The following is a 26,210-nucleotide window of genomic DNA, read 5'->3' as shown; positions in this document are numbered from 1 at the left end:
ACAATAAAGTGCCTTTGTTCATGTGTTTTTGTGCCTCTCTTAGTACTGACTTTCCCCTCGGATTACATCTGCCACTCGCAGAGAAGAAAATGATAGGACAGAGACTGGAATATCAGTGCGTTGAGTTCAGAAGCTATCCATTATTATCCATTTCTTTTGTTGCGTTTGCCCATGCCTGTCCATTATTTTTATATCTATGGTAAAAGGTCTTTCAGAATTCACAGAATCGTGGAAAAGTTGTAATGTAGCTTGGAAGACATGCCCAAGGCAGGAATCCACTGCTATGGACCTTCTACCGGCTCCTCCCACATTCCAAAGCAGTTGGTGGGTTGGTTATTCAGTTGAAAGCCCAACGAGATGTAAGTTGGTGGCATCAGAGCTAGTGTCAGGATATCAACTTTGCAGCTCCTACACACCATGCAGGTCAGAGCAAGGGCAACATAGTATGTCTGCTATACCAAATATATTCATCCTACCTCTTCAGGGAGCAGTTAAATGAAATTAAAATGGGACTGGAAAAGTGCTTTATTTCCAGACGGTTCCCAATGCAAATTGAGCAGGACGTGAAGTCTTACAGAATACAGAATAATAGACTTGGAAGGAACCTTGGAGGTCTTCTAGTCCAACCCCATGTTCAGGCAGGAAACCCTATACTAGTTCAGACAAATGGTTGTCCAATCTCTTCTTAGAAATTTCCAGTGTTGGAGCATTCACAACTAATGGAGACAAGGTGTTCCACTGATTAATTGTTCTAATTTTCAGGAAGTTTCTCCTTAATTCTAGGTTCGTTCTATCTTTGGTTAGTTTCCATCCGTTGCTACTTGTCTTTCCTTCAGGTGCTTTGGAGAATAGCTTGACTCCCTCTTCTTTGCAGCAACCCCTGAGATATTGGAGCACTGGTATCATGTCCCCCCTCGTCCTTCTCTTCATTAGACTAGACATACCCAATACCAGCAACCATTCTGCATATGTTTTAGCCTCCAGTCCCCTGATCATCTTTGCTGCTCTTTTGCTTGCTTTGTCCCAGGTTAAGCTCATTGGAACTTGCTACTAAAGGATTGTTACATGTAGATTGGGAAAGGAAACTGCACTGAAATGTTACTGCCTGGGAGAAGAGAAGAGTGAGACTATTAAGCAGCAAAATCTATCAGCTGTAATTTAAAATTGCACTGCACAATGGTAAATGCACCCAGTGATGTGAACAAACTCTGCAGTAGTTCTAGAACTAAAAATCAAAGCAAACATTATTAGGGTTCCAAAGGTGTACTGAATTATAACAAGACCGACTTACCTACTATGTGCTGCCTAAAGGCAGAGATTCATTAAAGACAAATATTGCATGTACGCTTAATATGGTTAATTTATCTTTGACTTATAGTGATGCATGAATCCAGCCATGGTGAGTTTGTTAGCCATGCTTGATAACTTCGTGTATTGTATGAGCTGCATTCATGGTATTTGCTATCAAAACCGAAATTAAAGAACCACAGATTTGTTTGATGCATGAACTCCTCTGGAAAAAAAAGTAGTAGGAAGGGAAAAAACTGTTCTGGCATATGCCAGTTTACATCTGTGTCTTTCGAACTTGTCAAATTTACGATGCGTGGATGGACCTCACAACTCCCAGGATTCCCCAATCACCCAAATTAAAGTTGAAAGTTTGAAAAACACAGCTTTAGATGGAGAAGGCAATTAACAAGAGAGATAGAATCAAGATCATGTGAAGTGTTAATATCGCTTTATAATCCCTTGGTAAGGCCACACTTGGAATACGGCATCCAGTTTTGGACATCACGATGTAAAAAAGATGTTGAGACTCTAGAAAGAGTGCAGAGAAGGGCAACAAAGATGATTAGGAGACTAAAGGCTAAAACATATAGGGAACGGTTGCTGGAATTGGGTATGTCTAGTTTAATGAAGAGAAGGACGAGGGGGGACATGATAGCAGTGTTCCAATATCTCAAGGGCTGCCCCAAAGAAGAGGGAGTCAAGCTATTCTCCAAAGCACCTGAAGGCAGGACAAGAAGCAACGGATGGAAACTAGTCAAGGAGAGAAGCAACCTAGAACTAAGGAGAAACTTCCTGACAGTTAGAACAATTAATCAGTGGAACAACCTGCCTCCAGAAGTTGTGAATGCTCCAAAACTGGAAGTTTTCAAGAAGAGACTGGACAGCCATTTGTCTGAAATGGTATAGGGTTTCCTGCCTGAACAGGGGGTTGGCCTAGATGACCTCCAAGGTTCCTTCCAACTTTATTATTATTATTATTATTATTATTATTATTATTATTATTATTATTATTATTATTACTATTATTATTAATTTCCCAGTGATGATCAGGATGCCATAATATTGTGAAAAAGCTGCTTCAAGCTCTGAAAAGGCAAGCAGAAAATATATATGAAGAACGAAGCAGACAGTGACTGAACCAATAATTAGTGTTTGAAAAACAGACACCCAGGTTCGAGTTTATCTGCAAGCCTGTTTCTTAATTCCAATGGTTTAACTTTAGTAAAATGAAAAATGAGACACGATGAGCATCCTATGTTGAAAATATGTCATACATTCTACATCCGCCATAACTGATAAACACTTCTGGAACTGAGCAACACTACAGTCCTTTGAGCAATTACAAAATTTTTAAATGATGGTATATTTTGTCTCTGAACATTCCTCATGAGTCTTAAAATATATACATAGATTTAGGGCATTTAATTTATATTACAAAAATATCATCGTTTTGTTAGCTCTGAACACCTCCGTGTTGGAAATCCAGCTTTGTTGAGAACATTGAAAATTCAGTTAGAGATCTTCTGTCTTTTCTAAAAATTATAGATTCCAGATTCCGGAATGGGTGACAGTTAAGATATAGATTCCAGATTCCGGAATGGGTGACAGTTAACATAATCTACAATAAGTTTAAAATTGTACCTCAGACAAATGCACCTATTATTACAATGATCTTTTACCAATAATAATAGCCTTATTTATCTTTATAAAACCAGCTGGCTGGCTGGGGAATTCTGGGGGTTGAAGTCCATGCACCTTAAAGTTGCCAAGATTGAAAAATCCTGCTCTGCACCAAAGACCTGCTGTGTCTTGCCCAACTTTAAATCTTTGTTTAGCTTTCAATACAATTAATGCTTTGATATATACTGAGTTGATCTGTATTCTTTTAGTAGCAACTTAGATTAAGAATATCTTTTAAAGTAGTCCATGCATGGAATACTCTGAGAAATCAACAAGGAAGATTAAATAATTTACATTACACGAATAACAGGATAGGTTAGCCAAAGTTCAGGTCCTTTTATTATATTTACGGTATCGTGAACCAAATCTATTCCCTTGGTGCTCCAATGACTCACTATCCTTTGGGGAAAATATTTTAGGATTCAAGAGTTGTAAGAAAATTGATTTGAGAGTCTAAAAGACTCAACCTGTGATGTTTACCAGGATACTGACGCCTATGGACACCATTTTGTCTACTCCTGCTTTAGAAAGTTAAGAACAATGCCTTGAAACACATCTGGAAAATATATGTAATCAATATCTAAGTACGTAGACAGAGTGATCCCAGTATTGATTGACAAATTGAAGTTTCTAAACAGATTTCAAATCAAATTTAGAAGTATAAATCAACAAAGGAAGTCCATTTTCTGTAGGACAGAAGCAGAAAAGTGTCTAATGAACAACAACAAAAAAAAAACACCACCCAAAGACTTTTGGGACAAAATGCTGCTTTCATCTACTCATCAACTCTTATCTGGATAGCAAAAAATCAGTTTTCGTATCCCTGTTCCTGTTGTCATCTTTTGTAGGAGAGCTTGCTCGACAGTTATTATTAGGAGTATGGCATTGTTGTAACAGTAGCCACGAGACCACAATGCTATTGCAGAGTAGTAGTTTGCCTTGCGTGCTTCCCAAGGTGCGCACAGGAGGGCAAGCTGGTGTTGAAGGAAAAGTCTTCATCGTGGTTCAGTCCAAGCCGGGAATAAACAACATGGCGACTGCTTTAGAAAGAAGGTTGCAGTTTATTGAAGAGGAGAGCCAGACAGAAAGATGACTCTGGAAGAAAAGAGAGAGAGAGAGCACATGTAGGGAGTGGGTTTTTATACCCTCTGGGGCTCTCGAGGTTGTTTCCTGTTCCTGTTTGAGGCTTTGTATTTCCTGTGTCACGTATTGTGACCGGAGTCTGGGTGTGCCTTTCTGGTATTCTGATGGTGGTGGGTTAATCCTATTATGTCCCAAGGGTCATATCCTGCTTCCCTGGGGCTGAGGCTGATGACTCTTAGATTTTGGGGGTTGATTCTAGGGATTGTTCTTCCTAATCCCAGTTTCCTGACTCCAATCTTTCTGACAAGATTTATCATCTGCAATTTTGCAGCGCTGGTTTCTGCTTGGGAGAGGGAGGCTTGGGGCTATTAAGAGGCATGCTTTTCTGCCTCTTTAAGAACCTTTCAGGAAATATATTTTTCTGCCCTTTTAATATTTCCTTCTCGGGGGGGGTGACTTCTCACACTGGGTTCGCACCCAGAGAGAAAGACAAGTGGCTCTTCCCGCAGCATCACCCAAGGCCTCGCAAACAGGTGTTGCAAGTGGGAAGGTTCAGAACCAGCTCATCTCCCCACGGAAGTGGTACCTATCTATCTACTTGCACAGAACATGCTTTTGAACTGTTAGGTGGATAGAAGCTGAGCCGGGTGACAGAAGCTCACCCCGTCATGCAGTGCTAGGGCTTGAACCGCTGGAACTGAGACTATCTCCAGCATCATTAAGCCACTGGGCCACTGCACCTCCTGTTGGGCAGCTGTCTTATTTGGTGGGGGGAAAGGTTAACTTCTTTCACCTTAAAATTCTCCAGAGAATCTCTAGGCGCAGGGGTAGGCAACCTTGGCTCTTTTATGACTGGTGGACTTCAACGCCCAGAATTCCTGAGCCAGCCTGGCTCAGCATGGAAACCTCTACCTTTTCCCTCAGCGTGCCTGGCTGAGGAATTCTGGGAGTTGAAGTCCACGAGTCATAAAGCAGACTAGGCCAGGGGTAGGCAACCTTGGCTCTTTTATGACTTGTGGACTTCAACTCCCAAAATTCCTGAGCCAGCATGGTTGGAAACCTTTCCCTTTCCCCTCAGCATAGCTGGCTGAGGAATTCTGGGAGTTGAAGTCCACGAGTCATAAAAGAGCCAAGGTTGCCTACCCTTGTTCTAAGGAGAGGAGGTGAATGGAGAAGAGAAGGCCAGGCTGTTGGTTATAAAATAGAATGTGGCAATTAATTCCTGGCCTTCTGAGTTAAGGACCTTGGATCTTTGAAAGGGTTCTGACGAAGAGGAAGAGATTTTAAAAACTTCTGTTGCTGAAGTAGGTTCCAAGTCAGAGGATTGCATGCTGTAACTTAGTGACATCTGGGACCTCTCTTTCCAAAGGATCCAAATGAAGATACAGAATGGAACGACGTATTAAGAGATTTTGGGATTCTGCCTCCAAAAGAGGAGGTTAAGGATGAAATTGAGGAAATGGTTTTACGTTTACAAAAGGAAGCGGAAGGTAAGGGCCTGGCTTTCATCAGTTATTGGAATTAACCTCCTCTCACCTCTGTAGCAAACCGGGTATGTAGATGTGGTATGTAGATAATACAGAATCTCTTCAAAAAGCTGTGCTTTGGGCCCCACACCTGTTCCCACCTGTTCCCTAACACTTTTCACCAACATGATCACCTTAAGTAGGGCTTCCATATCAGAACTCCAAAAATTAACATGTCCACAACATGATTCTTTTTTATTTCTTTCCGGTCATGGTTAGCAATCTTCAGATTTTTGGCGGCCAGATATGTAACTAAGAACTGTTACCCTGGCTCTTACCCCCTCCTCTTCTACTGCCCTCCAAAGTCACTTCCCTAGAAAACTTTGGTAGTTATCCTCTTCCTTTTTTCTCTCTCCTATCAACCTTCCTGCTTGTGTAGAAACCAGGAGAGAGAGACTAAGCCAGGGGTAGGCAACCTTGGCTCTTTTACAACTTGTGGACTTCAACTCTCAGAATTCCTGAGCCAGCATGGCTCAGCTTGGAAACCTCTCCCTTTCCCCTCAGCATGGCTGGCTCAGGAATTCTGGGAGTTGAAGTCCACGAGTCGTAAAAGAGCCAAGGTTGCCTATCCCTGGACTAAGCCATAGCTCAGCCGCACAGATCGGCATAGCCACTAGTTGGCAGCAAAGAGATCATTCCAGCTCTTGGCTATCACCTAGTGCAGAGGTCCCCAACCTTTTGGGGCACCAGGGACCGGTTCCGTGGAGAGAGCTTTTTCTGCGGACCGGAGGGTCCGTGGATTTGTGTGCTGACTGCATCTCACGGATGGGGCTTTGCTTGTTTGTGCGGCCCAGTTGCTGGCATGCTGCGGCCCGGTACTGGTCCACGGACTGGGGGTTGGGGACCCCTGTCCTAGTGGCTATCTAGTTTTGCCATCCAGACCCAGCATGCTTTTTCTTCTGCCTGAGAATTCAACATCTGTGTTTTGCACCTTTCAGGGTCCCGCTGAGAATTTCATTTTGGGGCCCCAAGGTTTCAGCTTCATTTCCTCTCCCTTCCTGGATTTCAACGAGAGTTGATCCCTACTTTTAGAATAAGGAGGGTAGCACAGAACAGAAATACTTGGAAGGCCACATGAGGGAAATCAGCCTTTGCAGGTCATCGATATTTACTTAAAATATCGATGAGAAGATTGCCATTTACTGAAAAGGTTCTGCATCAGTCTTCTCCCTTCTTTCCTGATATCCTTGTTTCATGCAAAGGGGAGGGGGATATTCCAATTGGAAATATTCAAATTGGACCAAACAATTTAACAAAAAGGTAGAGGTGGAAAAATGGGAACCTATTGGGATCTTCAAAAGGTGCTTCAGACTGTGTGGGAGGGAACTGCAACATCTTTATACAGTTGCAAATGCATCGGGAGGAGGTAAATAAAGACAAAATGGCGGCATGCAAACAAAGACCCACCTCTTTTTTAAACATGCAACTGCATCGTTTCCAAATATGGGTAGTCTTCAACTTAGAACCACAATCTGTGGGACTGATTGGGGTAGATTACAAGAGTGACTCCAAAATATAAATTTATCATATTTTATCTATATCTTAAATTATTGTACACTATTACAATTTAATTTTAGATTGTATTTTATTCTCATTTCATTTTAAATTGTATTTTATTCTAATTCCATTTTAAATTGTTTTTATCAAATTTTAGTAACTTTTCACTTTGATATGGCCCAAGAGCTAATCAATAAAGACTTCTTCTTCTTCTTCTTCTTCTTCTTCTTCTTCTTCTTCTTCTTCTTCTTCTTCTTCTTCTTCTTCTTCTTCTTCTTCTTATTATTATTATTATTATTATTATTATTATTACCACCACCACAATCAAGGCCAAAATTAATGTTGCTAAGTGAGAAAGTTACTGTGAATTTGGCCCCATTTTACAACCTTTCTTGCCACAGTTGCTAAGTGAATCACTGTAGCTGTGAAGTTAGTAACACAGTTGTTAAATGATAAACATTGCTTTTATTTCTATGCACATGTAATCGATATTCTCTTCCAGTACTTTAAACTATCTTCAGTAACATTGATTATTCATTGATTATTGTTTCAAAATAAATTGTAAATAAGAAGCATGGATCTTTTCATTCTGCTCTATATTCAATGAGTTTTTTCCTCGACTTCCGCAAAGAAGTGCAAACAGTGCTCTTTCCTTCTGACATTCAAACCTCTCCCTTTCCCCTCAGCATGGATGGCTGAGGAATTCTGGGAGTTGAAGTCCACAAGTCTTAAAGTTGCCAAGTTTGAAGACCCCTGATGTAGATAATAAAGGAGAGGTAATGTCCCCAATAGGACAATGAACCTTTGAGAGGGAGAACTTTTGAATCTAAAGCTTCTCATACATAGCCCAACATTCCTCCACCACGCAGCCTTTCAACCATGGGCCATTTCACCTCAGGACTTCATTGAATTGACTAGCATCTCCACATTTCACCGAAGAGAACTGAGATTCAAAGCTGGAAAAATAGCAATTTCACCTGCAGAGGCCATTTCATAAGTCACTTCTGAAATGAGATTTAAAGGGGAGATCTTTGGCATGGATTTATCCAATTTTCCTTTTGAATCTCAAGGGGGGGGGAAAGATTTGATTTATTATCCACTTCTTTCCCAGACAATATTTTAACGGGGGCATTTTCTTCTAGCTGTTGGTTAGATTAAAATCACTGTTTCTCTCCCTTCCTTTTTCTAGTGAAACCTTATGAAAAAATGAATCTGAAGCAACTGAAAGAAGCGGAAGATGATTTTGATGAGGACGAGTTAAAAGCTGTTGAAATGTACAGGTATCTCAAATTCTAAGGCACAGATGCAAAGTTTCCAGTGTGGGGGAATAGATATTTCCCTATCAATAAACATATCACCCTCATCACCTCAAGTTTTAAATGTTATATGGAAGAATAGTTCTTAGACTAATATCCAAACAACTGGCGCCATCTACAGCTCCTACTTTAAAAAAAATCATTTTTCACCAAATCCTTATTTAAATAATGTATCTGTTTGTTCAAATTTAGTGAAAACTACTGTTCTCTTGAGTACTCTTAACCTGAGTGTGTCCTCTTTCTATACTGCGTGCATCACATCTTTTGAGTTTACCAAACTTCTACGAAGTTACTCAGGGGAAGTTTTATTTATCCTTAGTATAATCCGTCTAGTAAAAAAAAGTCAAGGGACTAGAAATTTTTCTTGCACATAATCATGCATATATCAAATCTGAAAGAAACCCTATGGGGCTGCAACTTAGATTTAAGTTATATTAATTTCCCTTTCATTTTAGAATGCAACTGCATACATTCTTATTCTTATACATTTTACATCTGTTTTTGTTATTCATGCAATTTAAAAAAATGCAGGAAGTTCTCACATGCAAACTTTCAAAGACAGATAATCCCTTATAACAGACATGAACAACTGGCTGGATCACGTTTTTTGTTTTGTTTTGTTTCCAAATTGGCTAAAAAAGAGTCACGGGGTGTGTTCACTAAAATCACATTGTCATCAAAACGGTCAGGCCAAAATGTTTAACTCGTTCTAGAGTAGTGTAAGAAAGCTTTAAGGAAAATGGGGATGCGGATATTTAGGACATGGGTTTTGCCCTAAAAGCAGCACGCACACCCCCTTAGGAAACAAATATCTTATTTTATCAGAAGGATAAAAGGCAACTGGACTTTCTTTGTTTTTTTTTTCCCTTGAGGACGTTTCGTATCTCCTCCAAGAAACAGGGATGAGCAGAACCATAAAAGCTTCTTGGATCAGAAGTGAAACATCTTCAAGGAAAAACCAAGTCCAGTTGCCTTTTGAAAAGGCTCCTTTAATGGGCAGAGTTTATTATTTAAAACCAACCCCTCTTGAACTGAAAAAGTGTTTTTCTCCACTCGGTACTGTTTGGAAGGACTTGTGGGACTGGACTAGAAAGGACCGGAAAAGGAATGGATAGGCTACATGTTGCCCAGGCAACAGATTCGGTTTCCCCATCTCTCCCCTATATGGTTCAATCACTGCACTCTTTTTGAACTCTCTTGCAGTCCCACCGTTTACAATCTTCACTTCTGAAAATCTCTAAGGAACGGGTGTGATACCCTCCCTCCTGTATTTTCACCGCCTCTCTCTTCCCACTTTTGCTAACGGTTATGATAACGCGGTAGCTCAGTGGGTTAGGACGCTGAGTTTGTTGATCAGAAGGTCGGCAGTTTGGCGGGTCGAATCCCGAGTGCCGCATAACAGAGTGAGCGCCTGTTACGCGTCCCAGCTTCTGCCAACCTAGCAGTTCGAAAGCACGTAAAAATGCAACTAGAAAAATAGGGACCACTATGGTGGGAAGGTAACAGCGCTCCGTACGCCTCTGGCGTCTAGTCATGCCGGCCACATGACCACGGAGACGTCCTCGGACAAGTGCTGGCTCTTTGGCTTTGAAACGGAGATGAGCACTGGCCCCTAGAGTCGGAAACGACTAGCACGTATGTGCGGGGGAACCTTTACCTTTACCTTTATGATAACGAAAGCTTTCCCTTAAATTAGGAAACAACGTTTAGCAGAATTAAAAGCTCTACAAAACAGACAAAAATTTGGAGAACTGAAAGAAATTTCTGGGGATCAATATGTGCGGGAAGTCACAAATGCGCCAAAGGATGTCTGGGTTGTCATCCATCTGTATAACACAAGGTAAGAGAGAGGGGTGTGTGTGTGTGTGTGTGTGTGTGTGTGTGTGAGAACATTTTATACTGTAAATACGGTAAGTCTTTTCACACCCGGATGCCGTTCTGCTAATAGAAAGGCATGCAGTGACGGGACACACTCATTCCCTTTTCTCCCAATTTCACTTTCTAGTGCATCTCCAAATCTTATCTGGAGAGGTGGAGGAAATTCCTAAGAAGATCTAGGCTTCATAGAGATGTTTATAAAGGGAAGAGAGTGATGGAGGATTCTGCATTACAGGGTCACTGATATAACATTGGGTGCAATTCAATTCAAACAGTCCAATGCAAGTTACCTGAAAGAAAAGTCGCTGTGTGTCATTGGAGAAACACTGGAGCAGTTTCTAACTGGAGGAAATAGTTTCGGAGAAAACTATTTCTGTATATAGACAAATTTATTGTCACTTTGAATGTACACCAATCGGCATACCTCAAAATGAAATTTCGTTGCATACAGCTGTCAAAGAGCCACCACCTCCGATATACGCTCCTTGTTCGTGGCCAGCTCAAGTTTTAGAACATCCAATTTAGTTTCTATGGCAGGGGTAGGCAACCTTGGCTCTTTTATGACTCATGGACTTCAACTCCCAGAATTCCTGAGCCAGCCATGCTGAGGGGAAAAGGAGAGGTTTCTAAGCTAAGCCATGCTGGCTCTGGGAGTTGAAGTCCACGAGTCATAAAAGAACCAATGTTGCCTACCCCTGGTATAGATCTTTCACATTTATAAAATAATGTCTGTGCAAATGTACTGCATTAGAATCCATCGCTGTGGCAGAACAATTTCAAACAGCGCAAATGACTTTTAACGGTCTCACCAACAGTTCCGAAACAGCTAAAACCTCGCCGTACCAGCAAAGATTGTTGGTCGTATGTTAGCTTAGTCCCACCACGTTGCTCAAACACATTAAAACCTTCCCAATCATGTGGCCTACATCCCTTATATCCCTCCAAACGTTTTTCACCTTCGAGAGCCAATGCAACCACAGCTGATCCAGGCACTGCCATCTTAGTTTCGTTAAAGCACTGCATGCCACATCACAACTCAATAAAATCCCAGCCTAGTGCAAAGCAATCCATTTTGAATGGACTATAATGTGCCTGTTAAGAGCCGTGATGGAGTAGTGGTTAGAATGCAGTATTGCAGGCTAACTCTGCCCACAGCCAGACGTTCGATCCAGCAGCTTAAGGTTGACTCAGACTTCCATCCTTCCGAGGTTAGTAAAATGCGGTCCCAGATTGCTGGGGGCAAGATGCTGACTCTGTAAACCGCTTAGAGAGGGCTGTAAAACACTGTGAAGTGGTATATAAGGCTAATGGCTATTGCTAAAAAGCAAAAAGACATCTGAAATCAGACTGAAACATTTATAAACTGCATACATGGATTTACAAGCAATTGACAAGAGTTTCTAATAATCTGGTATTTTCAGATTCATCATAACAAAGATTATTGTTACATATTTCTGTTGGAGATTAATAATCAAATTCTTTTCCTCCTCTTTTAGTATTCCAATGTGTGCATTGGTTAACAGACACCTCAGCCTACTGGCCATAAAATTTCCAGAAACTAAGTTTGTGACAGCCGTCGCCAAGAGCTGTATTGAAAATTATCATGATAATTGCTTGCCTACAATATTTGTCTATAAAGATGGTAAAATTGAAGGCAAGTTAATTGGAGTTATGGAGTTTGGCGGAACAGCACTTACGGTAGAAGGTAATATATTTATAGATATATTTAAACAAATTGGTGAATTAGAGGATTATACAAAGAGAGTCAATGTGATGTAGTGGTTAAACAGAAACCTGGGTTCAAGTCGACTCATAGTCACAGAAGCTCACTGGGTGAGTTGGGGCAAGCCAATCTCTGTCAGTTTCACTTAATAACTAGAGTTGCTGTTGTGGGGATAAATGTAAAGTTGCTTTGAAGTCCTGGAGGAACAGTGGAATATACATAAACAGTGAGTACCCGTAGAAGTAGTCCTCGACTTACGACCACAATTAAGCCCAAAATTTCTGTTGTTAAGTGAGACATTTGTTAAGTGGATCTTGTGTCATTTTACAGCCTTTCTTGCAACAGTTCTTAAGTGAATCTCTACAATTAGTAATAACCCGGTTGTTAAGTGAATCTGGTTTCCCCATTGACTTTGCTTGTCGGGAGGTCGCAAAAGGGGATCAGCTGATTCTGAGAGACTGCAACCGTTGTAAATATGAGTCAGCTGCCACATGACCATGGGGAGGCTGCAAAGGTCGTGTGAAAAATGGCCCTAAACCCCTTTTTTACAGTGCCATTGTAACTTTGAAGGGTCACTAAATGAACTGTTCTAAGTCAAGGACTACTTGTTGTGGCTAAGGGGCTGAACCAGGAGATTGCAAATTTGAGGCCCCCCTGGTGCACAAAAGCTGGCTGGGTGACTCTGGGCCAGTCCCGGTCTCTCACTCCATTCTACCTCACAAGGTTGCTGTTGAGGAAAATAAGAGGCAGGAGAAATAGGTACGTCCGCACGCTGTGTTGTGTGTAAAAAGGTGAAATAAATATATAGTAATAAATCTAACAAACATAAGGTGCATTTAAGCTCTTAGTACCAGGGGTAGGCAACCTTGGCTCTTTGACGACTCGTGGACTTCAACTCCCAGAACTCCTGAGCCAGCCATGCTGAGGGGAAAGGGAGAGGTTTCCGAGCTGAGCCATGCTGGCTCAGGAATTCTGGGAGTTGAAGTCCACGAGTCATAAAAGAGCCAAGGTTGCCTACCCCGGGTCTAGCCTACCAAAGAGAAGGATAGGGATGACAGGATAGCTGTCTTCCAGTACAGAGATGAGGACGGGTCAACTTATTCTCCAAAGCACTTGAGGGCAGGACAAGAAGCAGTGGGTGGAAGCTCATTAAGCCCTAAATGGCATGGGTCCGGGTTACTTACGGGAGCACCTGCTGCTGGCATCAACTTCCCTTCGTCCAGTGCGCTCCCACAGAGAGGGCCTCATTAGGGTGCCGTCGGTCAGAGTGTCGACTGGCGGCCCCCAGGGGGAGGGCATTCTCTGTGGGCGCGCCAGACCTTTGGAACCGTTTACCGGTGGAGCTCCGGACGGCTTCCGACCTTCGCTCCTTCCGACGTGACCTAAAAACATATTTATTTGAACAAGCCGGCCTGGTCTGATGGGTTTAGGGGTATTTTAACGCTTTGTATTAATCTATTGAATTGGGCTGTTGTATTTAATATTTCTTTTAATTTTTATATATTGTATTTTATTGTATTGCCCTGTACACCGACCCTGAGTCCTTCAGGAGAAGGGCGGTATAAAAATTAAATAAATAAATAAATAAATAAATAAATAAATAAATAAATAAATAAATAAATTAAAGAGAGGTCCTATTTGGAACAGTGAGAACAATTAACCAATGGAACACTTCCCTCCCAGGGTTGTGGATGTTTAAACTGGAGTTTTTCAAGAAAAAAAATAGGGCATTTATTTGTCTGGGATGGTAAGGACTCCTGCCATAAGCAGCGAGATTGATTGGAAGGCCTCCAAGGTCCCTTCCAGCCCTATGAATCTATTTCCACAGGGCTAAGATACTGTGAGGGACGCGGTGGCTCAGTGGGTTAGGACGCTGAGCTTGTCGATCAGAAGGTCGGCAGTTTGGCGGGTCGAATCCCGAGTGCCGCGTAACAGAGTGAGCGCCTGTTACTCGTCCCAGCTTCTGCCAACCTAGCAGTTCGAAAGCCCGTAAATATGCAAGTAGAAAAATAGGGACCACTACGGTGGGAAGGGAACAGCGCTCCGTGCGCCTTTGGCGTCTAGTCATACCGGCCACATGACCACGGAGACGTCCTCGGACAAGCGCTGGCTCTTCAGCTTTGAAACGCAGATGAGCCCCTAAACCGGCTCCTAGAGTCGGAAACAATTAGCACGCATGTGCGGGGGAACCTTTACCTAAGATCCTGTGGGACTTCCAGATCCAGACAAGCAACCTTATGAATTCCATGCTAGGTTCCATCGGATGTGAGAAATGATAACATCTGCATGAACGTGTGCGTAACCAGTGATAAAAGCTTACCTGCATTAGTACTACTGTCGTTTCTCTTTCCGTTTCTCTGAAAAGGTTCTGTTGTTTTCAGATCTTGAATGGAAGTTGGCAGAATTTGGCGCTGTAAAAACAGATTTAGAAGAAAACCCCCGAAAAGGTATTAGGGACATGATGATGTCCTCACTTAGAAAGACTTCTGTAGATGATAATTAGACTACAAAGAGACAAATGCTGCTGTATCTATGTGGTCAAATTAGTTTGCAGTGGTACACCATTTGCTGTAAATGTCAACCCTCAGATATAAATGCTTTCTGCTCCAGTCCAAAAGTTGGTGTCTAGCCTCATTCTGCTCTTGAATGAACAACTATCCCTGTGTTTACTCGAATAAGATTGTTTAGCAGCGTGTAGCCCATTTGTTAACAACTGCATTTCAAAGTCTTGAAAAACACAGGCAGTCTCTTGTTTTAAAGTCTTGATGTGGTGCTTTTTCCAAGGTCTTTTTTCCCCAAAACAGAATGCTTAGTTGGTTAAATATCTTGGTACAGGCACACGGAAATATCATAGAATGAACACTTCAAGACCTTTTTAGGAGAAGTAGGTGCCTGGACTCCACACAGGGACTCCTCGGCTTATGAGTAGTCCCTTAATGACCATTTGAAGTTACGACAGGAATAGGCCACCTCGGCTCTTTAATGACTCATGGACTTCAACTCCCAGAATTCCTGAGTCAGCTATGCTGACTCAGGAATTCTGGGAGTTGAAGTCCATGAGTCATAAAAGAGCCGAGGTTGCCTACCCCTGCCCTAGCAGGCACTTACAACTCAGTTCCAAAATTCTGAAGGTCACATGACTGCATTTCAGGCCGTTCTATGGTCACATGATCCTAATTCATGATGTCTTTGCCAAAAACAGGCATTTACTTCCAGTTTTGGGCAAAGGTACTCCAGAGCCAACAATGAGTTCACTTAACGGTTGTGGTTTCACTTAACAAGCCGTGGTGATTCTTTCAATGACTGCTGCAGAAGAGGTGGTGAAATATGTCTGGTCACGTGATGACCTGCTTTGTGACCACTACAGCTCCATTACAGCCAAGGACTACTTTTTTTTTTTTTAAAGGAAACACATCTAAAGGAAGGTCCACTTATCTGAAACGTTCAGACAGATTCATCTGTCATTCAAAGAAATAAAACTAATTAAGTAAACTCTACTACAGCTCATTATATGGCGGGGGGGCGCGTTTTTGCACACATTCTCATTTACTGGTCTCAACGAACTAAAACAAATAATAGAAAGGTAAAAATTGTATTGATATAAGATGCAGTTTGGAGAATGTGGGTGCATATATATGTGTCTACACTCTACATACTCTGAACTTTTTTTGTATTAAAAGTTCCCTGTCCCTCCAAGTCCTTTTCCCTCCTTCTAGAGATGTAGGATTTCTCATTGATTTCTCCCTTCTCTGCTTCTCCATTTAATTGTAAATTGTTGTTTCAGAGGATTTTTTTTTTTTGATCATAAGAAATGGTCTTCAGGTCAGAGCAAGAAAGAGTTCACCATCAAGGTGCTATTAAGTTGTTTGACTAGGAGTGGATGGCCCCAGGTTTTAGTCTGTCTTCACTCATGGAAGTCAGTTGCTGACTTTAGGATGGCCATGGTCTCTCAGTTCAACCGATAGCATCGGGAAAAAACATTCTCAATTTATTATGGGAAAAACAAGAGAAAAGCGTGTTATGTAAGCTGCTTTGGACTCCTGGAGGAAAAGTGAAATATAAATCCACAAATCTACAAATAAACAATGTATAGCTTTTGCATTCCAAGCCGATAGCATTAAAACAGATACCTAGAGCAGGGGTAGGCAACCGTGGCTCTTTTAGGACTCGTGGACTTGAACTCCCAGAATTCCTGAGCCACCCATGCTGGCTGAGGAATTCTGGGAGTTGAAGTCCACGAGTCCTAAAAGAGCCAAGGTTGCCTACCCCTGACCTAGAGTATCCAACGCTGAGAAAAATATTTCTGTAGAATAAACATTAAGCCAGATGATTTGGCTTGTCTATTAACTAAATTCTTATCCATCCAAATAGCTTCAAAAAAACTAGGCACATTTTAGCCCCAATTAAAAGCTTTTTTCGGTATTTCTTTGCCTGTTAACACTGGGAAGTTGATCATATGCTGAGCAAAATTCTGTTACATAGTGAAGCACTCAACCAAATATATGAACGATGAACAATTTTCCCCACTTATTAAAAAAATAACTAAATACAAAAAAAAAACCCAAAAAAGAATATAGAAAAATTATACAAGGGGAAAAAAGGAAGCTAAAAACAAAACAAAAACATAACAGGGCATATATTCACAGACACATTTCTATAAAGTTGTACAATAAACATTTCATAAGAATAACTGAGGGAACAAATTAGATTATATAATGTTTATGGAGATTCTCAGTCATCCAGGTCATGGTTGTCCCAAAGGTGCTTTTTCAAAAGGCAACTGGACTTTCTTTGTTTTTTCTTGAAGACGTTTTGCTTCTCATCTAAGAAGCTTCTTCATTTCTCCACCAATTAGTCAAGAACTAGAGAAGCTTCTTGGATGAGAAGTGAAACATCTTCAAGGAAAAACAAAGGAAGTCCAGTTGCCTTTTGAAAAAGCATCTTTGGGACTAGATCATTGCTAGGCTGGCTGGCTCTTTTATGACTGGTGGACTTCAACTCCCAGAATTCCTGAGCCAACAAGGATCAGCTTGGAAACTCTCCCTTTCCCCTCAGCATGGCTGACTCGGGAATTCTGGGAGCTGAAGTCCACGAGTCATAGAAGAGCCAAGGTTGCCTACCCCTGGACTAGATTATAGAGCAGAGGTGATTCTTCTCCTGGACCTCGCCAGCTGGAATTCCTTGACTAACAGGATCTGTAGCATCCCTCTTGGCCCAGGTGGAGTAGGCCTGTTCCATTGGGATGAGATGGTTCCTCAAGTAATCTAGACCCATGCCATGCAGAGGCTTATGGGTAGTGATCTTCAATTGCACCTGGAAGCAAAATTGGCCAGTGGAACTTGTGGAGCAGTGGTGTAACATGGACCACTGCAGGGGCCCTCAAAGATTGCCTGGGCCAGGGTTAGACAACCTTGGCTCTTTTATGACCCGTGGACTTCAACTCCCAGAATTCCTGAGCCAGCCATGCTGGCTCAGGATTTCTGGGAGTTGAAGTCCACGAGTCATAAAAGAGCCAAGGTTGTCTACCCTTGGCCTGGGCCATCAGTTGAAGCTTCTGAATGCTCTTCAAACATAGCCTCATGTAGAGCGGTGGGGTCAAACTGCTGGCCCGCAGGCTGCATCATGCGGAGGCCACGCCTACCCCAGCTCTCGCAATGCGAAAAAAGACACGATACGTCGCGACACACCATGTGATGTGGCAAGTTTGACACCCGTGATGTAGAGCATGATCTTAAATTCTAAGATACGATTTTGAAGGACTATCTTTCTGGACTAGAGACCCATTGCTTCCCTTCACACAGCGGACTGATGAACTAATGGTTAAATAAGCAAATGGATATCCTGTGTGGTGAAATTATCTCACTAGTGATTTCTTTGGACAGGTAATCCTCAGCTTACAACAGTTTATTTTGTGACCATTCAAAGTTGCAATGGCACTTTAAAAGTTGACTTATGACCGTTTTTTCACACTTACGACCATTGCAGCATTCCTCATGGTCAAGTGACCAAAATTCAGACACGTGGCAACTGGTTCATATTTATGAAGGTTGCAGTGCCCCGGGATCATGTGATTACTTTTGATGACCTTCTGACAAGCAGTGCCAATGGGGAAGCCAGATTCACTTAAGAACTTTGTTACTAATTTAACAACTGCAGCGATTAAATTAACAACTGTGCCAAGAAAGGTGGTAAAATGGGAAAATTTGGGCACAGTTCTGGTCGTAAGTCAAGGGCAAAATAGATTAGATTAGATTTATTGAATTTATATGCCGCCCTTCTCCCTAAGGACTCAGGGCGGCTCACAACAAAAAAATTAAGAAAGATGGAATACAAAATTTAAAAAAGAATTAAACAATAAATATAATATAATACATGACAATTTAACTCAATAAAAGCCAAATTTAAAAAACATAGTCCAGACCCGCTTGTTGGAATAACCAAGTCTTTAGGTCATGGCGGAAAGACCGAAGGTCGGGAGCCGTCCGCAGCTCCGGAGGCAGTTCATTCCAGAGGGTCGGCATGCCCACAGAGAAGGCTCTCCCCCTGGGGGTCGCCAGACGGCATTGCCTGGCCGACAGCACCCTGAGGAGGCCGACTCTGTGGGAGTGAACCAGGCGATGGGAGGTTGATAATGGCAGCAGGTGGTCTCGCAAGTACCCCGGGCCTAAGCCATGTAGGGCTTTAAAGCTTATTACCAGCACCTTGAATCGTACCCGGAGGGTAACTGGAAGTCAATGCAGCTCGCGGAGGAGTGGTGTAACATGGGAGTATCTTTCATTCATTCGCAAGACACGTTAATTTGCCTGAATCGGATACAGCCGAGCTAAGTTTTCATTGCAGCAGAGGATTTGAGTCAGTTTTAAACAATATGATTTTCCCTGTGTGAACGATGGATGAAATGAAGCATCGCTTCTAATGCCTATTCACAAAAGAAGCAATTAACCATTTGAATCAGCAAAGACCTTATTTAAAATTGAAGCCGATTGCACTGAAGCTATTAATAAAGATGCTGGCTGATGGCAGAAAGCTCTGGAATTATGATGGCAGAAAGGCATACGGACGAATTAATACTGAATGCAACCAGAGGCTTGCATCTGTTCCCTCTGTACGTAGTTGTTTCAGCCTTTTTTTCTCAAAGGAATCATTATTTCCAATAAGCAATTCAAACTCAATGAAATGGGGACACGCCTTTGGTAAGGAAACAACATTTCACTGACACTTGAAAGGGAAGCAGTTGAGTGTTGAAGGGCTCCTGCATAATCCTATGCATGAAGTAAGCCTTGCTGAATTCGCATACCTGAAGGTGGCACAGCACTTTAGCCCCTGTAAATACATGATTGGGATTCTGCTTCTTTTGAATAGGACTCTGTTCGAAATACAGAACTTACTCTGCTAAATAGAAAAATTAAAACAAAAGCAAAGAACTGGAGCTAGGCCTAGGGCAAGCCATCAAAGGAGCAAGCTCTCATTAAGAATGCCACACGCAAATAAACAAAATTAAGTTCTTGGGTGGTTCATTAAATGGTTCCAGTTAACTATGAGTTCATTTTTTTAAAAAACAAACCATTGACTCTGCTACAAAAACCCTTAGCTGCCATCAAGCCGACCTATTCCTTTCGGTAAAAATATAGCTAACCCAAAAACTTCTATGAATCTTCCTTGGCAAATGATTTGGCTGCAGGAAACCATATTTTCACGTTTCTACAAATAGCATTACTTCTAGGTTTCATAGGATCTCTCATTAGAATCAGCACTTGCAGTTTTTCCTGACAACACAACCACATTTGGCATTTACTCAGAGTGAGAAACTTCACCTGCTATTTTTGTTCTACCCTCCAGACAAATGAACTTCACTGACTTAAAATGTTGTTTCCCTATTTGGCCCTTAAGGATATTTACAGTCTCTTACCTGTAAATATACTAGATCTCTACAATTCCTTCGCCTCATTTGGGTCTGATTTTTTTGGTTTACTAAATGTGGCATTTGTTCTAATTACTGAAGATTTTTTTTTAAAAAAATACAGGATACTAATTTTAATTCTTAACTTCAGTATTTCTCTTTGCCAATATAAATAAAGGGATTTCTTTAGATCAGGGGTGTCAAACTCAATTTCATTGAGGGCCGCATCAGCATTGCGGTTGCCCTCAGGGGGCCGGGTGGGTGTGGCCTACTGGGTGGGTATGGCCTACTGAGTGGGCGTGGCTAGAGTGTGTATGGCCTACTGGGTGGGCGTGGCCAGCTCTACATCGTTGGCATCAAGGGTGCCTATGGGGGCCTGGGCAGGAGTGGGACAGATCTGGGGGTCTCTGGCAGAAGGAGGGTCTCTGGGCCAGGGCCAAGGCAGAGGGGGCCGTTCCCTCACTGTTTCCAGGATGGCTTCGCGGGCCACATGAAACCACTTCGCGGGCTGGATCCGGCCCCCGGGCCTTGTGTTTGACATGTCTGCTCTAGATGAAATATAGACGCAAGCAATGTCTGAGTTGCCTGTAGCTATTTTTCCTCTATCTTTATATATTTGCAAAATTTTTATACCGCCCCAATTAATTGACTTTGGATGGGTCACAAAAAAGTACTGGTAGTCATTGACATACAACGTTTTGTTTAGTGATCGTTTGAAGTTGCAACAGCACTGGAAAAAGTGACTTATGACCATTTTTCACACTTACGACCAATGTGGCCACCCATGAGATCAAAATTCAGACACTTGGCAACTGACTCATATCTATGACAATTATGGTGTCTTGGGTTTTGTGATCACCTTTTGCAGCCTTCTGACAAGCAAAGTCAATGGGGAAGCCAGATTCACTTAACAACCAGGTTATTAACTTCACAGACAGCTGTGATTCACTCAACAACTGTGGCAAGAAAGATTGTAAAATGAGGCAAAACTCACTTAACAAATGCCTCACTTAGCAACAGAAATTTTGGGCTTAATTGTAGTCGTAAGTCAAGGACTATCCGTATAGAATAAGCAATCTATAATTGAATCAGCATGATGAAACTTATAGGTGATTTGGATCATAACTTTCCAGAATGGCAAGGATGAAGGGAACCAGTTTATTTTTAAATTTGGAACATGTGTTTATACAGTTTATATATTTGGGGAAAAAATATGTGGGAAGCCAAGTGTCATATTACTTATGAACAAACAAACTAAAAGGAATAAACCAAGCTTTAATGATATTGAGTCATGCATGTGGCAATAGTCACAAGTTCTCCAAGGTGTAAATTCTAGCCAACCTATTTCCAGACTATAAACAAATCCTAATGTTTGACAAAGCAGGATAGAGTATTGACATTTATGAACTTTGGTGTTAGAGAATACTCTTTGAGATGGATAGCCAAGAAAATCAACCAATGGATCCTCAAACAATTCAACCCAGAATTCTTACTCAAGGCACATATGACTAGGCTTAAATTAAGATACTTCACACATTATGCAAAGATTTAGCTTCTTGGAAAAGCCTTTAATACTATGAAAGATGGAAGGCAAGTGAGAAAGAGAACAACAAGCAAGGTGGGTGGACACTGTGCAAGTGATGAAGGGCTCACCATTGGAAGAGCTGAAGGACCAGGTTAGGGACAGATTATCATGAAGAAAATCTACCTATGTGGTCACTGAGTTGGCATCAACTTGATGGCAAATAATAATAATAATAATAATAATAATAATAATAATAATAATAATAATAAGAAGAAGAAGAAGAAGAAGAAGAAGTAGTAGTAGTAGTAGTAGTAGTTGGAAGGGACCCTGGAGGTCATCTAGTCCAACCCCCTGCTCAGGCAGAAAACCCTATACCATTTCAGACAAATGGTTGGCCTGTCTCTTCTTAAAAACTTCCAGTGTTGGAGCATTCACAGCTTCTGGAGGCAGGTTGTCCCACTGGTTAATTGTTCTAAGTGTCAGGAAGTTTCTCCTTAGTTCTAGGTTGCTTCTCTCCTTGACTAGTTCCCATCCGTTGCTTCTTGTCCTGCTTTCAGCCGCTTTGGAGAATAGCTTGACTCCCTCTTCTTTGTGGCAGCCCCTGAGATATTGGAACACTGCTATCATGTCCCCCCTCGTCCTTCTCTTCATTAAACTAGACATACCCAATTCCAGCAACCGTTCCCTATATGTTTTAGCCTCCAGTCCCCCAATCATCTTTGTTGAGTCTCGACATCTTTTTTACATCGTGGTGACCAAAACTGGATGCAGTATTCCAGGCATGGCCTTACCAAGGCATTGTAAAGTGGTATTAGTACTTCACATGATCTTGATTCTATCCCTCTGTTAATGCAGCCTAGCACTGTGTTGGCTTTTTTGGCAGCTGCAGCACACTGCTGGCTCATATTTAAGTGATTGTCCACTAGGACTCTGAGATCTCTCTCACAAATAATTGATTAAATGTTTGAAGAAGGGGCTTCATTTCTCAGTGTTGTTCATTCTCATAAGAGGAAAATGCAAAGAATAATAAACATTTTAGAACAGGGTTTCGCAAACTGTGAGGTACCCATCTTGGGACACAAGTATCCAGTGAGATGCGAAGAATTCTTCAGTTACAATGCTATGAAAAAATCCGCCTTTTTCTAAATGTCATTGCATCATCTCTCCACTGTTCATTTGTGTTCGTTTTGGTGTTTTTTAGGGGAGGTCTTTAGAGGAGGAGTATAAATTAAATTACAAAGGGACGTGGTGGCTCAGTGGGTTAGGACGCTGAGCTTGTCGATCAGAAGGTCGGCACTTTGGCGGGTCAAATCCCGAGTGCCGCGTAGCAGAGTTGAGCGTCTGTTACGTGTCCCAGCTTCTGCCAACCTAGCAGTTCGAAAGCACGTAAAAATGCAAGTAGAAAAATAGGGACCACTACGGTGGGAAAGTAACAGCGTTCCGTGCGCCTTTGGCATCTAGTCATGCCGGCCACATGACCACGGAGACGTCCTCGGACAAGCGCTAGCTCTTCAGCTTTGAAACGGAGATGAGCACCGGCCCCTAGAGTTGGAAACGACTAGCACGCATGTGCGGAGGAACCTTTACCTTACTTTATTGGGCTGTATCTGCCAATAGTCCTCGACTTACAACTGTTCATTTGGTGACCGTTTGCAGTTACATGTGCGGGGGAACCTTTACCTTTACCTTATAAATTAAATTATACAGTAAAAAGAGGTGTGACGGCAAAAAGTTGAATAAAGCCTGTTCTAGAGCAATGCTTTTCATTTTTTTTAAAAAAAAATATTTAATTAGATTTAATTAAAAAATGTAAACTATTAATTCAAAAAAAAACAACAACCCTGTGACTCACGATTAGGCAGTAAAGTTTGAGAGAGAGAGAGAGAGAAATGAACGTTTTTTTCTTTTTTTTGCCCTTTCTGCTCCCAGATGCCTTCTTGAGAGCTCTATGGTTTCAAGGTGCCATAGGCACCTTCTTTCTTTAAGTGGCAAGTTTAAGACTTGTGGACTTCAACTCCCAGAATTCCCCAGCCAGGCATGGTTGGTCGGAGACCCCTACCTTAGCGCGTTCCTCAGACGGAAGCTCTCCTGCTTTTTAAAAGGCACCTGCATGCCGGCACAAATAGTCGCACATGCTAAAGCGGCTCCTCGTTGGGATAAATTCAATCCATTTTTTTCCCGCGCTCCATCACGCGCATGCGCACCGAGATCTCCTCGCAGCGCCCTTAGTTATTTATTTCGCCTCAGCTCCTCCCTAGCCTTCTTGTTCCAGCGAGGTAATCTGAGGTCAGGCGAGCCCGGCTAGGACGCCTGCGCAAAAGGTCCTCTCCAAGGAGCTTTTTTTTTTTTTGGCGGCGCACGCGCACGGCACCCCATGTCCTTAACTCGCCTTCTGACGAACGGGAATCACCCCTCGGCAGCCCGGCTTGGAGTATGCGCCCATCGCGCATGCTTAGTAGCCTTCCAAGGGACATTCAGGGGGAAGTGGGGGGAGGGGAAAAAAAGGGGGGGGGCTCGCCCGATCGGAGACCGCGCTCGCTCTCGTTGCGGGTTGCCAGAAGCGCACGCGCACCAGGGGGAAAGCTTTTCCCAGGCTTGGCGGCGGCGGCGGCGGCGGCGGCAGCAGCTACTGTTTTGCCGGTAAGTGCCAGGGTGGCGCATGCGCGGTTAAGTGGCAGCTTGCTGCTGAGGCCTGGGAGACTCTGCCGCCGCCGCCGTCGTCGCTGCTGCTGCCGCTGCTGCTTCTGAGGAAACGAGGGCAAGTCGCCTCGTGGAGGGCGGGAGGCTGGGCTCTGCAGCCCCGCGGCCTGAGGAACGGAAGGCAGAGTGAGGAGACCCAGGCGCGGTCAGGGGACCGGTGGGGGGGGCAAGATGTGGGGGGCGAAACAGCTGCCGCCGCCGCCGACACCCCTCTAAGACCCGCAGCATCCTCGTCCTCTCAGGGCGAGGGCGGGAGGACGGGTTTGCGCGGCGAGCGGGCTGAGGTAAACTTTTGACAGGCGGGTTGGCGCAGGGCTATGATCTCAGGCGGCGCCCCCCTCCCTCCCCGCCCGCCCGCCCGTCCGCCCGCCCGCCCGCTCCCTCGCTCGCTCCGAAGGCCTCAGATGACCCGCAGTGTCCGCCGCTCAGGCCCTCTGGGGGGAGCCCTTCCCTTCGCTACCCGGCCCGGCCACTCCCGGCCTCGCCGCTTGGGCTCCACAGCGAGACGGGGACGGGCAGCGCCGCGGTTTCATAACGGGAGACCCAAGCCGGCGGCGGTGGTGGCAGCCTTTTCTTCTTCCCTGCCTCTTCCCTGGGCTGGGGCTGCTAAGGGGGCCCGCTTGCTCTGCCGCCGCCGCCGCGCTTCCCAGGCTGGTCGCAGGAGCGCGAGGGGGGATCCCGGCCGCTTCGCTTCTCTCGCCCTCCCTTGGCGCGCTGGGGATTATTATTATTATTATTATTATTATTATTATTATTATTATTATTATTATTATTATTATTATTAATTGCCGCTTGGGGTGTGTGTGTGAAAGCCCTAATAAGCAGCCATATACATAGAATGAAGGCTACTGCTAAGCTTGTAAGCCGCCCTGAGTCTTCGGAGAAGGGGGGGATATAAATGGAATAAAAATAAATAAATAAATAAATTAAGCTGACTTTGTAATAATGCCGCTTGGGGGTGCGTGTGTGCGAAAGCCCTAATAAGCAGCCATATACATAGAATGAAGGCTACTGCTAAGCTTGTAAGCCGCCCTGAGTCTTCGGAGAAGGGGGGGATATAAATGGAATAAAAATAAATAAATAAATAAATTAAGCTGACTTTGTAATAATGCCGCTTGGGGGTGCGTGTGTGCGAAAGCCCTAATAAGCAGGCATATACATAGAATGAAGGCTACTGCTAAGCTTGTAAACCGCCCTGAGTCTTCGGAGAAGGGCAGGATATAAATGGAATAAAAATAATAAAAAAATAATAAAATTATTATTATTATTATTATTATTATTATTATTATTATTATTATTTTATTAATAATATTAAATAATAATAAATAATGATAATAATAATAACAATTAATAATAATAATAATAATAATAATAATAATAATAATAATAATAATAATAAAGTTGGAAGGGACCTTGGAGGTCATCTAGTCCAACCCCCTGCTCAGGCAGGAAACCCTATACCAGGGGTAGGCAACCTCGGCTCGTTTATGACTCGTGGACTTCAACTCCCAGAATTCCTGAGCCAGCATAGCTGATTCGGGAATTCTGGGAGTTGAAGTCCACGAGTCATAAAAGAGCCGAGGTCGCTTACCCCTGCCCTATACCATTTCAGACATACGGCTGTCCGGTCTCTTCTTGAAAACTTGAAAAGTGTTGTAGCATTCGCAGCTTCTGGAGGCAGGTTGTTCCGCTGGTTAATTGTTCTAACTTGTTAGGAAGTTTCTCCTTAGTTCTAGGTTGCTTCTCTCTCCTTGGTTAGTTTCCATCCGTTGCTTCTTGTCCTGCCTTCGGGTGCTTTGGAGGATAGCTTGACTCCCTCTTCTTTGGGGCAGCCCCTGAGATACTGGAACACTGCTATCATGTCACCCCTCACCCTTCTCTTCGTTAAACTAGACATACCCAATTCCAGCAGCCGTTCCTTTTAAGTTTTAGCCTCCAGTCGTCCCCCCCCCCCCGATCGTCTTTGCTGTTCTTCTCTGTACTCTTAGTAGAGTCTCAACATCTTTTTTACATCGTGGTGACCAAAACTGGATGCAGTATTCCAAGTGTGGCCTTAACCAAGGCATTGTAAAGTGGTATTAATACTTCACGT

At 43.0% G+C, this 26,210-nt stretch overlaps 2 protein-coding genes across 2 annotated transcripts in view; both read left to right on the top strand.

Annotated features, from left to right (window-relative positions):
* Nucleotides 1-258: 258 nt before the first annotated feature.
* On the top strand, nt 259-24,653 carry PDCL2 (phosducin like 2; the record flags this gene model as incomplete). Its single annotated transcript, XM_083368065.1, has 8 exons — nt 259-324; nt 5,423-5,543; nt 8,266-8,356; nt 10,089-10,232; nt 11,767-11,975; nt 14,375-14,481; nt 23,977-24,402; nt 24,516-24,653. The coding sequence occupies 8 exons, from the start codon at nt 259-261 to the stop codon at nt 24,651-24,653; spliced, it is 1,302 nt and encodes a 433-aa protein (XP_083224191.1).
* Nucleotides 24,030-26,210, top strand: part of CLOCK (clock circadian regulator) — a 65,377-nt gene continuing 63,196 nt past the window's right edge. The window contains exon 1 of the mRNA XM_083367901.1: nt 24,030-24,244. The gene's annotated coding sequence lies outside the window, so the exon portion shown is untranslated. The remainder of the gene's footprint in view (nt 24,245-26,210) is intronic.

Source organism: Vipera ursinii (genome assembly GCF_947247035.1).
Source record: "Vipera ursinii genome assembly, chromosome: 7".
NCBI classification, from domain to species: domain Eukaryota; kingdom Metazoa; phylum Chordata; class Lepidosauria; order Squamata; family Viperidae; genus Vipera; species Vipera ursinii.
The sequence above is the reverse complement of the archived record's forward strand: the minus strand, read 5'-3'. Positions and strand labels throughout refer to the sequence as shown.